General features: G+C 43.6%; 1 protein-coding gene across 1 annotated transcript in view; it reads left to right on the top strand.

Moving 5' to 3' along the window:
* Positions 1-16838, top strand: part of slc36a1 (solute carrier family 36 member 1) — a 37582-nt gene extending 20744 nt beyond the window's left edge. The window contains exon 12 of the mRNA XM_079502459.1: positions 13399-16838. Within this exon, the coding sequence (XP_079358585.1) occupies positions 13399-13670 (272 nt within the window). The 3' untranslated portion in view covers positions 13671-16838. The remainder of the gene's footprint in view (positions 1-13398) is intronic.
* Positions 16839-17222: the final 384 nt, after the last annotated feature.

The following is a 17222-nucleotide window of genomic DNA, read 5'->3' as shown; positions in this document are numbered from 1 at the left end:
CGCGTGTGTGTGGGCCTTAGAGTATATATTAATAGAGACGTCACCGGATTTCTCCTCCCATCCACTTGCATTATGTTGCTTTTTTATTTTATTTGAAAGTATAAAATTATTAAATATGTCACATTCTTTAAGTTATTTGTCATATGTGCCCTGTGCAAGTTCTGTTTACAAAAAAAGGCCAAACAGAAATGCAGTTTTTGTATGTTCCAGTGTTCAATGCCAAAAGCGCAATAAATCATTGACATTAATCGGCAAGTGAAATTTCATCATGGTGACAGGCAGCCTTAAGTATGTGTGTGTGTCCGTAGCTGTATGCATCTGTGACCGGTGTGTCTATCTGTGACCGGTGTGTCTGTATGTGACAGGTGTGTCTGTCTGTGCACGGGTCTGTGACCGCTGTGTCTGTCTGTGACCGGTGTGTCTGTATGTGACAGGTGTGTCTGTCTGTGCACGGGTCTGTGACCGCTGTGTCTGTCTGTGACCGGTGTGTCTGTATGTGACAGGTGTGTCTGTCTGTGCACGGGTCTGTGACCGGTGTGTCTGTCTGTGACCAGTGTGTCTGTCTGTGACCAGTGTGTCTGTCTGTGACCAGTGTGTCTGTCTGTGACCAGTGTGTCTGTCTGTGACCAGTGTGTCTGTCTGTGACCAGTGTGTCTGTCTGTGACCGGTGTGTCTGTCTGTGACCAGTGTGTCTGTCTGTGACCAGTGTGTCTGTCTGTGACCAGTGTGTCTGTCTGTGACCAGTGTGTCTGTCTGTGACTGGTGTGTCTGTCTGTGACCAGTGTGTCTGTCTGTGACTGGTGTGTCTGTCTGTGACCGGTGTGTCTGTCTGTGCACGTGTCTGTCTGTGACCGGTGTGTCTGTCTGTGCACGTGTCTGTCTGTGACCGGTGTGTCTGTCTGTGACCGGTGTGTCTGTCTGTGACCGGTGTGTCTGTCTGTGACCAGTGTGTCTGTCTGTGACCAGTGTGTCTGTCTGTGACCAGTGTGTCTGTCTGTGACCGGTGTGTCTGTCTGTGACCGGTGTGTCTGTCTGTGACCGGTGTGTCTGTCTATGCACGTGTCTGTGACCGGTGTGTCTGTCTATGCACGTGTCCAGATACAGTGTAGTGCATCCACATGTGAATATATGTATGTGTTCATCATCCAAAGGTGTGTATGGGGGTGTAGTTTAACATAATGGTGCTTGGCTGAGTTCAGTGTGTGTGTGTGTGTGTGTGTGTGTGTGTGTGTGTGTGTGTGTGTGTGTGTGTGTGTGTGTGTGTGTGTGTGTGTGTGTGTGTGTGTGTGTGTGTGTGTGTGTGTGTGTGTGTGTGTGTGTGTGTGTGTGTGTGTGTGTGTGTGCGTGTGCGTGTGCGTGTGCGAGAGAGGTGTGAGGTGTGCAGCAGTTATCACATGGCACCTGTTCCACTCTACCTCTCGAAGCAATCACTGTTCATGAAAACCCACTCCCGTTTGGAACGGGCTTGATTAACCTGCCACACTCTCGCCTTCACCACCTCCCACCCCTTTCCTTTCTCCCTCCCCTCAATATTAGATGGCAGCAGCAGACAATTCTTTTATAGCCCAACCAGGCTATTTATAGCAACAATATTCTTCCTATTGATTTGTGTTCTGCAAGGACTGCTGACATTGTTCCTTTCAAATTGCCTGTGGTTTTGGCTTGGTTATGGTGGTCCGGGTCACTGTAATGCTGTACACGTGGCACGTGCACACACCAGTGCACTGCCACACATACCGTTAAAGGTGTGCACAAGTCCATCAGAATGTTTTGATTGATTCATTGATTCAGGCCCCCTGAACGATTTAGTTGAATAGCCCTGTAGTAGTGGTTTCTCTTTATAACTATGAAATGGGTCTGAATGACTTTGATTGAAAAGTTTGTAATAGAAATAGTTCCAATGGCATCTAATGTAAGGTTGTAAGTATGCGTATCTGTGTTGCGGGAAAAAGTTCTCCCCTCCAAGGGGTACTGTACCTGGGCCAAATAAGTTTGACAACCCCTGCTCTAGGGCAGTGCTTCCCAACCCCTGCTCTAGGGCAGGGGTTCTCAACCCGTGGGTCGCGACCCCTCGGGGGGTCGCCAAATTATTTTGGGGGGTCCCCAAATTTTTTTCTATTTTTTTTGGTTTACATAGTACGTGGTGCATGCATAAACTTTCCTTAATGATTATATCTGGTTTCGGTATTCATTTATGATATATTTTCTGGTTATTTTTTAAGTCAGTTGTATTGGTGGTGGGGAGGGGGGTGGGGCGGGGGTCGCGAGACATGGCCAAAGCATTTCCGGGGGTCCCCAGCCAAAAACGTTGAGAACCCCTGCTCTAGGGCAGTGCTTCCCAACCTCTTTTATGACCTGTGTAGTCTCCCAAAACCACACTTTCCACGTCAAATAAACAAGAATGGGAAATTACTAAGTTACTGTACTGTATGTTTAATGAAACACAAAGACACTGCAAAATAGATAGATAGAATACTTTATTGGCAGTTTAAGAAAAATTACAGAAAATGACATCATTTTAAAAAACGCCAAATGGATTTAGTCACAAAAAAGCCTTCGCTTGTTTCCATTGTGGTCCACTTTGTAACATGAAACTATACACAAACATACTGTACAAACAAAACAACCATGGAACATATAATAAATAATCCTTATATATAAGGCTGGGAGCTATATACATAGGACAAGAGGTACCCTGAGAGAATAGTCCAGAGCATGGGAGATGGGCTATCCAGGGTCGGAAGCTAACTATGACCAGTTAGTGTGTAGATGGAGCCATGATTTCAGGTTTTTCCTAAATCTTGCAATAGAATTTAGTGATTTCAGGGCTGGAGGGAGTGCATTCCACAGAGTAGTGGCTGCGTAGTAAAAAGCATTTTTTCCCTTGAGTGTCCTGAAACTGGGGGGAACTAGATCATATGGACTTCCTCTGGTTGAGTACCTGTGAGCATCCCTCACTCTGGGCAGGTAGCCCAGCAGGTACTTAGGAACAGAGGCATATAGGATCTTGAAGACCAGACACAATGAGAGCTGAGATACTCTCTCCTCCACTCTTAGCCATCCCAGGCTACTAAAGTGGGCAGAGGTAAGATGAGACCTGGGGTTCAATTTTAGTAGTAACCTCACAAGCTTGTTTTGGGAGGTCTGAAGCTTTGTTTTCAATAGCTTGGAGATACCTCTGTACCATGAAGTACAAGCATAGTCAAAGTGGCACTGGATGAGGGCACCGGCCAAGGTCCTCATAGCACTGCTGTTGACATAAGGGGATATCCTGCCCAAGAAACGAGTTCTCTGGTTGACCTTTGAGATCACTTTCATTGCCATTTTTTCACCCGTGAGTTTGTTATCTAGTATAAAACCCAAGTAAGTGACCTCTTCCCTATTTGTGACCACACTGTCACCCACTCTAACTGTGAAGCCCGGGGACTTGTTGAGGTTATGACTTGAACCAAACAGAATAGACTCAGTTTTCCCAAGGTGCAGTGACAATTTGTTGTCGGAGAGCCAAAGACAGATGCTACCGAGCTCTGTGCTGAGTACTCTCTCGACCTGCGACTTATCTTTGTCCGAGACCAGGAGAGCTGAGTCGTCTGCTGAATACTCAGCATGTCTACATTTAACAAGTTGTGTCTCTGTCTGTACTCTAACTCCTTGGTGTGTTCCTGTCAGCATGTTGCATGTTTCATGACAGCAGCCAGAAATACGTTAATTTAAATGTGTCAATTTGAACACTCATACTAATCAACTCATTTCAAATTCATGCACCATCCTACGACTGTCCTGTGATTATGTACAAGTGTGCAGTGAGTTGAGAGTTTTGCTTTTCCGTCATATGACTAATATAAATCAGGTTTGACATTCAAGGTTTTGCTGTGTAGGCAACGGCACTAAAGCTAAAGCCAGAAACATACCACTGCAAGTACGCAAATGCGGACGCTTCAAGCTACGGAAGAACGATTTCACGCGTTGTTGCATTCTGGAATGTGTCACCTGAACACCATGAAGGAATGCAAGCATGACGTGCATTGCAGCAAGGCTTTCTGTTGCAGGCAACAACATAATGATATGTGTTCTCTTGTCCTCCATCTTTCATAATATAGCAGGCTATAGTTTCCAAAAGTGTAACTTTACGTGGATTTATTACATGCACCGGTGCATACGAACGCACATTGAGTATGTTCACTACACTAGGGATATATTATGTTAAGTGCCGCCTGGTCCAGGGGTGTCATTTGCCTTCACCAACTTGCGTGGAGTACGTTTCAGGCTTAACACCTCCTCGGTTTAAGGAGTTCTTTGATGAAGTTTGATTTAATCTGTCTATACGTAATAGTGTGACATGGCAATTGTTGACCATCTTCTCTGTGTCTTTTATCTTCTTTTATCTTGTACAGTTGGGTGCCACCGATATTGTCCCTTATCATTTGCCCCATTTAGGCCTGACCTCAAAATTAAAAAAAAATCCTTCTAAATCCTCCAGTTTTCTGAAATAAATATTTTCACGATTTTTCAAAAATAGCAGACCTACAAGCTCGTAGCGCGCCACTCGGTGGCGCGCTATGAGCTTGTAGATCTGCTATTTTTCAATAGCTAAATTATAACATAATGTTTAAAACACCAAAAGGGGTTTTGCGCAGATCACGCAAACCTCAGCAAAAAGAAAAGGACAATATCGATGGCCTCCAACTGTACCTGCATCACGCACAATGCATGCACCACCTGGTTTGTGTAAGCACTGTCAGAAAGGCTCTGGGAGCTTGGGCTGGTCCCGAAGCCATATATTAGGGTTCGAACGTTGGTGAAAAGTTCGAACGAACCTTTGAACCGCCGTTGTATTTATTTGTTTGGTGACGTTGTGCCATTATGAGGGCAGCGTACTGTCTGTGAACGGACCCAATGCGTTTACTTTCGCAGAGCATCCCTTACATGGTTAGGAGGGCAGGTATGTGATGGACAAGTCCATGTGTTCCTTGATTATGGAAATGGTTGACTGTACAGAGATATTTCCATCATCATAGTCATCATTTGATAATGTTTACTGCTTGTTGTCTTCCAGTGTAGCCCTGTCAACACTTCTATCAATGCTAAGCTAAGTAGTGTAACTTGCAGTCTGTGCTAAATCCCCCTCTTGTTAAATTAATCCCCATTCAGTTATTCCACCTCTGTATTCCTTCGATTGAATCTGCCAATTCAATCAAAAAATTGTAATTAGGTTAGGAAGCCATGAAAAATATATTTGATTTGTGTTTAGTTTAATGGTTTTACACTTTACTTTCCTTTACTTTTTCTTTCGTTATGTCGGCATAATTCCCCCCCATCAGTCTTTATTACTTGTTATTGTAGCCTATAGAAAATTATGCAAATGATATTCCCTCCACTTTACAGGTTACTGAATGTGCATACTGATAAGTTAATAAAAGCAGGAATGCATACAGCATCGTGCCGCTCTGTGTCTCCAGGTCATTTGTGAGGAAGCCTCTGTAGTTGGTCTTCGAGCAGTGTGTGTGTGTGTGTGTGTGTGTGTGTGTGTGTGTGTGTGTGTGTGTGTGTGTGTGTGTGTGTGTGTGTGTGTGTGTGTGTGTGTGTGTGTGTGTGTGTGTGTGTGTGTGTGTGTGTGTGTGTGTGTGTGTGTGTGTGTGTGTGTGTGTGTGTGTGTGTGTGTGCGCGCGCAATAGAAAGACAAGATGAGGAGTCACTGATGTATGAATGAAGGAAGGAAGCAACGGAATTGGATCTGTGTGGACATGAAGGTTGCCTCAAGGTTTCTGAATGGGAATACATGATGAGATTGTTGCAGAGACAACCCTTTTGAGAAAGAGTACAGGGAAAGTCTGCTATGTTTGAATCCCAAGCGGATCGGATCTCAGCTTCTCCTGAGAGAAAAGGCTGTTGCGGTCGCTGCCGTATCTTGTGTGTACGACTGTGTTAAACTGTCTTGTCTCTACAAGCACAACAGTGTGCGTTCTTGGGGGGAAAAGAACACTACCTTGGGTGACATCCCCTTGAGAACACTACCTTGGGTGACATCCCCTTGAGTAATGCAACATCACTCTCATCCCTTCTTCATCATGCTTGGGTGTTTCAGGTGACAATGAGAGACGTTATCTAAATTCAGAGCAGTGTCTGCACCACCTGCACAATGAGAGACGTTATCTAAATTCAGAGCAGTGTCTGCACCACCTGCACAATGGACACAAACAAAGACAAGCTTTTGTTTGTGGCACTTTAACTGAGTCTTCTTCTCCAAAACCTTAAAAAGCATCAGCTTGCATTCATCTTTCGCTTGCTTTTGGAAAGAAAAAAGGAAAGAGGATTAATAGTTTGGCCACAACTAACCACTTTTACGTTCCCCCCTCCTTTTTTCTGAAAACCGAAATGCTTCCAGTTGCTTTGTCTCCTCATCCGCCTTTGTTTATCATTTTCAAATGACTTTCCTTTGATGGCCCTCCAATGGTAGCATGAAATGTGACAGTGAGCGTAACATTGACTGATGTTCCCAAATTCCCACTGTTCTCTATTCTGTTCTCTGTCTTAAGATGCATGGGAGGAGGACTTTGAAACTTAGGATATCAAAATGGAATTAGTAATCCTTATCTTTCCCTTTCGTTTGTCCCAGTTTTGAACTTTTGAGTGGCCAGATAAGAGTAAAAATGGAATGTTGTCTTATGAGGAGACGTTTTCAACCTCATTTGTCTCCCTAACTCTTAATACTGCTAGATTTATTTCGCCCCCTGTTGCTATGTCTTTTCAGAGCAAGCTCTTTTTTAAAGACAAAAAACTTGCGGGTCGTGAACTGGAAGTAAAACGGCTATGTAAAGTTAGCCGTGATCTTCACCCGAAATCTACATTTTGTAAGTCGTGTGAATATGTTATGTTAATCTACAACTAGAATCAATGATAGCTTCAATATCCGCTTCGGACGTCCTTAACACAGTTCTGCTTTGCTTATAGCCTTTCAAGCAAATTACCAAATATAACATGTTATCATGAATTTCTAATGGTCTACACTGCACAGCCATGTGATGTATGAATGATGTATGAATAACAACTGATCTAGGTTTTATATCATTTGTTTTTAATTTTGTTATTTACTAAAAATGTGGAACCACGTCAGACCTATTTCATACATACAGTAGCCTACAGAAAATGTTAAATGCTCACAATGCCTTGAAGAATGTGTGAAAACATACACGTGTTGTACACCTAAAATATATTTGTGTAGCTTCTGTATTCGGAAATTAGCTCAAAGTACATATATATATAATATATAGATATAGATATAGTACATAAAAACATTTTGTAAAAAAGCACGTAGGATTTATGCCAAGCCGATCCTTTAACATTGGGTGGCCAGAGTTACAAACTATTCATGGTTGCTCACTCCATCAGTATTCCCCACACGCAACGTGTTCTATAAAATTACCCTTAAGCTGCACTGGACCCCCAACTGTTTCAGTTATGGAACTGCTTGGTGGAATTCTGTTTGTGCTGAAAGCTCCCAATTGTGTCTGCCTGTGTTTGTGGATACGAATAAAACGTTTTTTATGTGGATGAATCGTTAGTGCGCCGACCATATAATTACGACGTATCCCTTACGATTCCAGCTGAAAAAGTTTCCAGAAAATAATTGGATCCTTTTTTTTATCTGTTTTGTGTAGTGTTTGCTGTTTGTTTGTTTGTTTTCTCCACACTTTTAGACATAGTCCCTATCACCACCAACCACTACTGTTGGTCTGGGGGGGGGGGGGGGGGGGGGGGGTATAGACAGACATTAGACAACCATGTCTCCTAATACACATGGAGGTTTCAGCTGCTTCTTTTCACGTGACATTGAGGAGTTTTACCTGGTGGGTGTAACGTGTGCGGCTAACACACAATCCCTCCCAGTTCTGCTCCCCACTGAACTGAACGTGGAGGAATTGAACCCCAGTCTCTGTGGCAGGGGGCAGTAACTTTACCCCTGCACCACCCAGTCTCTGTGGCAGGGGGCAGTAACTTTACCACTGCACCACCCAGTCTCTGTGGCAGGGGGCAGTAACTTTACCCCTGCACCACCCAGTCTCTGTGGCAGGGGGCAGTAACTTTACCACTGCACCACCCAGTCTCTGTGGCAGGGGGCAGTAACTTTACCACTGCACCACCCAGTCTCTGTGGCAGGGGGCAGTAACTTTACCCCTGCACCACCCAGTCTCTGTGGCAGGGGGCAGTAACTTTACCCCTGCACCACCCAGTCTCTGGCAGGGGGCAGTAACTTTACCCCTGCACCACCCAGTCTCTGTGGCAGGGGGCAGTAACTTTACCCCTGCACCACCCAGTCTCTGTGGCAGGGGGCAGTAACTTTACCCCTGCACCACCCAGTCTCTGTGGCAGGGGGCAGTAACTTTACCCCTGCACCACCCAGATACCAAGAAAAAAGACAAATAATAAGTTGTAATAAACAACTTAAACGTAAACTGTAATCTACAATTTCAATTTTAACCACTTAAGTTGCCATACAGTTAATGTGCTGTAGTTGGATGTACCCCGGCGTAGTTAGATTACTTGCCCTCCAGCTGACTCATCCGATTAAACTAGAATGTGTGGTTGGTGATCTCACAGTGGCCGGCTGGTGAAAACAGCATTCCTCTCACTTTGTGCTGGTTTTCAATATCAAATTACCCGCGAGCCATGGCAAATCGAATCTTCACTTCACGGCGAGCACCGCCCCCACCGTATGACTGGAGACTCTGGAATTGATTGCTCTTGTATGGTATCTCTGGGGCCGAGGCAATTGATTTAATATTCTTACAAAGAGTAGCTGTTGATTGAGGTCCTACAAGGAATATTTCCACAAGTCCATACCCCCCCCCCCCCCCCCCCCCCCCCCGCCACACACAACATTTACTCACTCACTCACTCACTCACTCACTCACTCACTCTCTTACCCCCTTTCTTTGCGTAAAGTGTAAATTCTGTCTTCTATCAATAGAGATTAGGAAAAGTCAAGTGTATAGATTATATTTGTCTGCAAAAGCACAATAACTACCAAAGAAGTGGGTACTACTGCCAGTCTAAGATGTTCCAAAGACCTTATTGTGTGGGTGAATGGGGGTGGATTTTCACCATAACTTAACCACTTTAACCCTGGCATCTCAATTTTAGTTATGTCAATATCGGTGATCTTTTTTTGAAAATTGCAGATCTACAAGTTCACAACGTATCACACCGCAACACCTGTAGAGCTGCTATTTTCTAAATAATTTAGACAATGTTTGTGGTCCAGTGATACAGTCCTTGTTTTATTGCAGTTACATTTCAGAATATGGTGGCGTAAAATGGATCAGTTTGTCTTTTGGTGCATCAGTGCTACAGTACCACCACTCCACAAGACTCTCTGATCATTAGACATAATGGCCCCTACACACTGCAGGAGTTTTAAAGTTGTCGGCGAGTCATCAGATCGTTATGTATTTCACACTGCAGGAGTCTTTTTTGTTTTAAATCGGCTGTCATTATATCTTTGTGGCTTTCACACTAAACGATTGATCGCCGACCAGGGATCACACACTGCAAGAGTTCACCAAGATGCGATCCAGACCCGATAGATATAGGCAGCGGCTACATCATTTGTTTTTTTATTCCAATTCATTTTGACATGCACGTGCAGGATGCCGTGATACAAGCGCGAGACCCACACAGGGCGCATCTCTCTCTATCTCTCTCTCTCTCTCTCTCTCTCTCTCTCTCTATGCGTGACACACACAGGAATAGCTGCCAGGCTACACAGGGCGACATGTTTGTGATAGCGTTATAGCGAGACAGGACGTTATAATCTTGAGTTTCATTAAATAACTGTCTCTCTCCGCGCGCGCACACACACTCTCACACACACACACACACACACACACACACACACACAAACACACACAGCGGACGAGGACCAAAGGTTTGCTCTGCACTGTTGATTCCGATGCGGTTGTATTAACATTATTCAAGTGAAATGCGTAACGGCAATATTGGGCTAATATAGGCTACCAATATGTACGACACAGGGATTTACAGACGGAATGAAGGTTATATATAGGTATATATATCTGATCATACAGTCGACAGACAGATAGACAGCAGTGCTGTGAGCAGTGTGCTCTCATTGGCTGTAATACAGGCCTTATCGGGGCGCAGTCGCAACCCAGTTCATACTGTATGATATCCAGTCGGCGACAGGGTCAAATATCAAACGTGCTAGATGTTCAGAAATGGTCGGGGAGGCGTCGGCGAGCGCTTTTATCGGCGCTGGATCTTCTCGCAGCTCCTTTCACACACAGCGAGCAAAACCTCGCCGATCAAAGCCCGATTTTACGTCAGATTGGGGGTTTTGTCGGCGAGCGCCAAAAATGCTCCCCGACAGCATAATCGGAGCAAATATCGGGCAGTGTTTACGAGCCATAAAGCTGTCACTCAGGTCTAGGTATCAGAAATGAAAGCCTGGCGGTATTGAAGACTACGGATGCATTCATAAATTCACTCTGAGGGCATGGAAGTGCGTCCTTGAGTGCTTTCTTCAGAACATTCAGTGCATTCTCATTCGGACATCACCAAATGTTCTAATGCCTTTACGTCGTACTATGATACAAAACCATCACATTTGACACAGTACACACTGTCTTAGAAAAATATATTAATGTCAGTACAAAGTTAAAAGTTGTTAAAGCTGCTATCCGGAACTTATTCTAAGACTCACCCCGAATGTTAGGGACGGGGTTAGTATGGGGCCAGTCGGACCAACGGGACTAATAATGGGTTGTCGGAACAGTGACATGGCAACCTCCTTACGCAGGATACCTGATTTCAACCCAGGTTACAGGTAGGGCATGAAACTTAGCGATTGCAACTTTTGCATACCCCTAATCACTGTATAGAACATCCTTGTTGATAGAAACATTATTTTCCACCGTCATAATGATGTTTATGTTTTCCATCTTGAAACTCTGGCTAACCAATTCTCAGAACTCTTCTGCCGCACTCAGAGTGGATTTCTGAACGCACCATATATCATCTTAAGTGTTCCCTCCTAAAGGAGACGTAAGGCTTGTCCATATTGGTGGGGGTGACGAGAGACAAGCTGCAGTGATGTAGTGTGATGGGCGCTAACAGGAAGAGATGGACAGTGAGCAGGAAGAGAGAGGAACTGAATAAACACAAGAGGTAGAGGAGGTGTGTCTAATGCCACGCTAATGATGATGAAGACCACCACTGTTAAGTGAAATGACATGCTCCGTTACCACCAGATTATGTCCAAAATGCTGTCAGGGAAATTGCAAATAAGCATGCTTGAGAGTATTGTTGCATTAAAGATTAGATTTATAGATTTGTCATTGACGGGTTAGCCCGGCGGTTTGAGAGATTTGAGAGATTTGCGGGCTTGACAGTCTCTGGCTTGGCTCCAGTGATGCCCAGCCATGGGCACTTCTCTGTGTCCTTGAGGAAAACCCTGAAGCTAAATTTATATTGGTGGTTTTCCAACTTTTTGTGCACAAGGCACAACTGAAAGCCAAGTCAAAATCTCAAGGCACACCACATACATATCTGTGCAAAATAACCACTTAAAAGAATCTTTCTTCTGACTCACTGTAAATGTTTATTTTTATTTACTAATGGCAAATACTCCTCCCTGCTTCCTTCCATGGTTTTCATCATTTCTATATTTAGTGATCCTTAATTCTGTTTTTCCTCAAATGTTATTCTACATGCATTACATGAATGGTGTTTAGCTGACACAGTTCCTGCTGTGTACTGTATGTTGGGGTTCTGTGTTTTGCCCGAGGCTGCTGTCCTGCCCTGTCCTGATCAGTCACCTCGTACTCAGTGGATGGGATTCGCACACTTTAGAGTGCACGCCTGCCAAGACCAGCGCTTCACGTTCGGTATATCAAAGGCCCTTGACTCTTTAAAATAACCACCACCGTCATCATAATCCAGGCTCCCTCCCATCTTCTGTTATCCTTCTGGTTCCTCTGAACAGGAGTTGTGCCAGTGTATAAAGAGCTCTCTGGAATACAGAGTGCCAGCAGGCTGATTGGAACAAAGCAGCAGGGTGTTCCTCCTCCCTGTTTTGTTTTCCGTAAGGCGGGAGGAGGCCATCCGCCCCAAATTAGTTTGCTGCGAGCGTTCCCACTTCACCGTTTTTGAAGTTGCCCGATGATCCGCGCCTCCTCCTCAAGGGAGCGCCGCCACCCTTTTTGCCCTTTTTAGCTTTGTAGTTTACTCTCCCAAGTGCAACCCGCCTCATCCCCCTGGCTCCCCGGCCCCGCTCCTCGGCTCCGTCTGTCTCGTTTGATTGGGCGGAGAGCCTCAAATGGGGTTTGAAGAACTGTCCCTGCGCAAAGAGTCGATTCTTTTTTTTCTTTTTTTTAAAGACAAGTGGCAGGTTTGTACTCCCTGGGAGCGTACAACAGCAAGGTACTTCCAGCCCGAGTTATCACATGAAAGCATGACCTTGCCGTCACCCCCCGAGGTTAATTTGAGAGACTGAACACGCAGCGCTCAGTGATTGATTATGGTTCAAAGAGGCTTTTTATCAGTCGCTGGTAACGTGTGTCCGACAATAAGGGAGAACAAGAACCGACTTGTCTTGTTCACTCAGTGTAGAGAGGATGACAAGTGACAGATTAAATAGATGCAGGCTTTAGCGTGGGTACCCTTTGATTAGGTGACTTTCTGTAGCCTCCACGTGTATGAAATATTTAGATTTAAAATCAACTACTGAGTGCATTGTGGGATGGAACACATTGGAACAAGGTCTCTGGTGTGTGCTCTCTCCGCCCTGGCACAGCTGCCTGGTGCTGTTCCTCCATCACCACAGCAATAGATGAAGATGCCTGTGGTCGCTGGTGGGCATCACAGTGTTCCGCGGGGGCACATGACACAACCGTTAGGCAAATGAATAGCTGCCTATTATTTTCTTTTGACACACGGGCTCTCGCCTGTGTCCGTTTCACTCCATTTTCCCTTACGTCCCTCTGTCCTTCAAGTCTCATCCGTCTATTTCATTCCTTCTCATTTTCATCTGCTGTTCGTTCACTCTGATCCTGTTCAGATCATTCCTCCTTACCACTGGAATACATTATGTTCTCCGTTTTTCTGAATGATCCTCTCTGTCTCATTAACCTCCGTTGCCCTGTCCCGTTGCCCTGTCCCCTAACATGTGTATTTTCAAGCATCCTTTCAGTATAGGATAGCATAGACATGAGCAGGTGGGTCCCTCCCCAAGGAGGATTTGTGTTGACTTTTTTCTGGTTTTCTCTCAGCCCCATCCCTCTCCTTTCCTCTCAGTCTGTTTCTCTGTCGCTCTCAGTCTGTAAATCACTGCATCTCACCTTTTCTCTCACTTCAACTCGTCTCTTCTTTTTATGTCTCTAGGTGCCTTGGCCGTTCTTATTCCAGAACTGGACCTGGTGATTTCATTGGTGGGCTCTGTCAGCAGCAGTTTCCTGGCACTCATCTTTCCGCCCGTCCTCCAGATTTTGACCTATCACACGGAAGGCCTGTCGCCATGGGTGGTCATCAAGAACTCCATCATCAGCCTGGTGGGTCTGATAGGCTTTGTGACAGGAACCTACATAGCCATTGAGGAAATAATCCTACGCAATGGACACAAACATAGCGATGCCTTCACCTACATGATCCAGTAGCCCTTGATTTATACTTGGTTACGTGCCATACCGCGCACCAAAAATAGCAGATCTACCAGCAAAATGCATTGCAATGCAACTTGTGCTAGGTCTGCTATTTTCAGTTCACGACACCAGCACACGGTTAAGTGTAAATCCTGAAGAGGAGGAGGGAGAGACCGGGGTGTGGTTTGACGGAGTTATTGGAGCTTGGAACTCAAAACTGCACATCCGATCCAATCGGAAACTGTTATTTATCCAAGGCTAGCTCAAGAAGTAGATATCCTCTATAGATGTCCTCTACTATTTACTGCTGTTGGCAACGTCATCCATTTATGACAGTGAATCAATTACAATTTATATCAGTTATGATGCTGTAAGGATTTGTGGTACTTAATGTTATCTTATCATTATTTATGAGGACTATTGAATCATACCGTGCTACTGTATTTGAGCAGAGATACATGCATAATAACAGTTAATTAAGTCATCACTATCTATATCATACTTCACTATCTATAATACTTAAAATACTTACCATGAAATAATTCAGTAAAATAAGTCGTTTTCGTAATGGACAAACAGGGTTTTAACTATTTAGATCACATGGAAATAATACCCATACCTTCCTCTTTTTACAGTGTAAAAATTGTTTTTGTGCTTCAATATTAGGATGTTTTAACTATATTGAACTACCTCACAAAGTCGTTTTGATTAAGTTTTTGACATGGTTCACATACTGTAAGATCCTCTGGTAATTCAATTTAATACAAATGGAACCAAGGGGACTCTTATACGTCCATGTGCACAGCCCATTAGCCTCTGGCTCTGTGGCTGATACTGGGGTTTGTAGAGACCTTATGGACCTTATTTAGCAGAAACCCAGGCTAGTTCTCACGTAGAGCTTTTCAAAACGAAGACTCCCATGCACTCTACCCTCCAAGCCCTTGAAAAATCAGAACATTTTGGTGCACTTTGATTGATGCCAAGTGCATTGAATATGTATATAGAATGCCTAGCACACATCCATTTAAGTAACTAAATTGAGAATCTACTATACAAATCATTTGATGATGAGCTTAAACAAAGCTTAAAACTGAAATGCAAAAAGGGAAATTTAAAGAGCAGTTCTGTACACATGGCTTTGCTCTTGTTTTGAAAACTTTTTCTTTTTTTGATGTTTGTATTTTTATTTATTTTACGTTTTAACGCAGGGGTGTCAAACATTTTATAGGGCATGGGTTGGACTGGGAAACATTGCTTATTCATGTGGGCCAGACCATTTTGTGCATGAACACACGCACTCCTGCCTTATCGTGGCCAAAAAGCAATTGCGTTTCAGCTATAAGCCATCATCAGCATCACACTGACACTGTTTATTGTGGAGAATAGGGCAACGTGCGTTGAGGGCAACCGGCGAACCAAAGAGTGTTTCGAATTCCTTCTCGTGAAGAGTAACGAAACGAAACTCACTTCCCTACTATTTTTGTCCTACAATAATTGGCAGTGAATATCATAATTTTCTTCCCAAACATATTCCCGCAGGCCGGATTGGATCTCTTCGTGGGTTGCCATATTGACACCCTTGTTTTAATGTATTCCTAAGTAGGTGATTCCCTTTTTATATTATCAGAAGTACTTTTTAAATGCTTAAATACCCCCAAATGTATTGCTAATTTTAATACATTGTCATTTTAACCCATTTACGGTAGACATGAGGACGATTCTACAAATGCCTTCTAAATCCTGATAGTTTTCTGAAAAACCCATGTTTCTATGTTAGTGGTTCTCAAACTATGTCATGTCAAGGACCCCCAGAATTATATGTAATTTGCCGTCAACCCCCCATCTGAAATATGTTGTTCCAGGGACCCCCCAGAAGCAAAGATTTGAGTTAAAAACATTCGCTATGAAAGAATATATATTCAAAGATTTGCACACATTTTCACAATTCTTCAAAAATAGCAGATCTACAAGCTTGTAGCGTGGCACTCGGTGCCGCGCTATGAGCTTGTAGATCTTGAGCTTGTAGATCTATAGTGGATCTTACGATACACTATAGCTTACGATCCACTATAGCAGACAACATTTGAACAGACCAATTTACAGCTGATATTAGGTAACATTCCCAAAATGTAGCACAATGTCCCAGTATACAGAGCTGGATGAAGACAACCCAAAATGACACTTAAAACCAGACCTGTTTATCAAAGATAACACATTTTGGACGTCAAATGTTCTTATAGATTGGGTAGTTTCAGATTGACTGACGTTTGCCAACTGTGGTGATAGTTGGGATAGTGCTAGCTGTGCACTATTGGTTGCCAACTCCTGTGGTAACCATGCAGGAAAGCCAGTTGGTGATCATTCTTGTACTTTCCTAATTGTAAGCTTCATTGAACTTTTCTTTTCAGTCAGCACATGTTGTTATTGCTTGTATAAAGCCATAATTCCTTCTTAGGATGCTCATAATGAGAGTAATGGGATTTCTATTGTCATAATGCCAATATAGCACAATCAAGTATTACTTCCGTTACTGTCCCCTCAAATACATCACAACACGTGGTCCAGTGCCTAGCATTCTAAAGCTCAGCTGTGATAGAATGGTCAGTTACTTGGCAACGACCATGGAACATGGTAGGGAAAGCATGTCTGCCAGTGGAAACTGCATTGACCCACTGGATCACTCCCATCACAGGGAGGAAAGTAAACTATATCCTCACTTAATACCTGGAACTGTGCTGTAAACTACAACTGCCCACTTTTATTTATTTTTAATTTCTTTCTGGAATCTGTTAATATTTTTGAAATGATGTAAACGGATATAAACTTTGATTGGATTTTTGTTTTTAATACTGCTGATTTTGCTGCTCTATTACATGGTCACGCACGCTTATGAATGTGCACTTTGGTTTTTGCATTTCATTAAATCCTTGACATTTGTACTTGGGTTACAATAGTAGTGTAAATGTATTTTTTACGATAATTTTGTTGTTTTTATCGTCTACTGTATGTAAATAAGGATATAATGTAAGCACCAAAACATGTCTGTAATCGCAGCTACATACCATAAACAAGATGATCTTCACGTTGTGTGTTGTCCAACACAGTTCAACAGAGTGTGCATTAGTGCATGTGAACCCATTATGATAACGCAAAATAAAACAACACTTGACAACTCAAGGTTGAGTTACGTTTGTGACTGGCTTTACTTTAATGCATATTTCTTGCGTTGCTTTGTCCCTGAAGTGCAAAGGGGCTTGGAGCATTCACCGTGCAAGCAGTTTGCGTAATCACGTCCATCGCCTAATTGATACAAATGAGAAGGCGGATGATTGGAGTGGGATGGAGAAAGAAGAGAATTCCACCCGGGTTAAATTTTCTTAACGAAGCTATCCGATGCACTTGTGGTCAGCCGGAGACGGAATGTCATTAATATAAACTGGGAATTGAGAGAGCCTCCAATGCGCTTCTGTATGCAGAGATAACAACACCCATGCATTTTAGATGAGCTGTGATATTGTAGATTCTGCGCAGGCAGGCACTTAGGGCACATACATTTGTGTAAATGGA

Source organism: Electrona antarctica (assembly GCF_951216825.1).
Source record: "Electrona antarctica genome assembly, chromosome: 1".
Classification (NCBI taxonomy): domain Eukaryota; kingdom Metazoa; phylum Chordata; class Actinopteri; order Myctophiformes; family Myctophidae; genus Electrona; species Electrona antarctica.
Note: the sequence above shows the minus strand (reverse complement) of the source record. Positions and strands in the feature narration are given on the sequence as shown.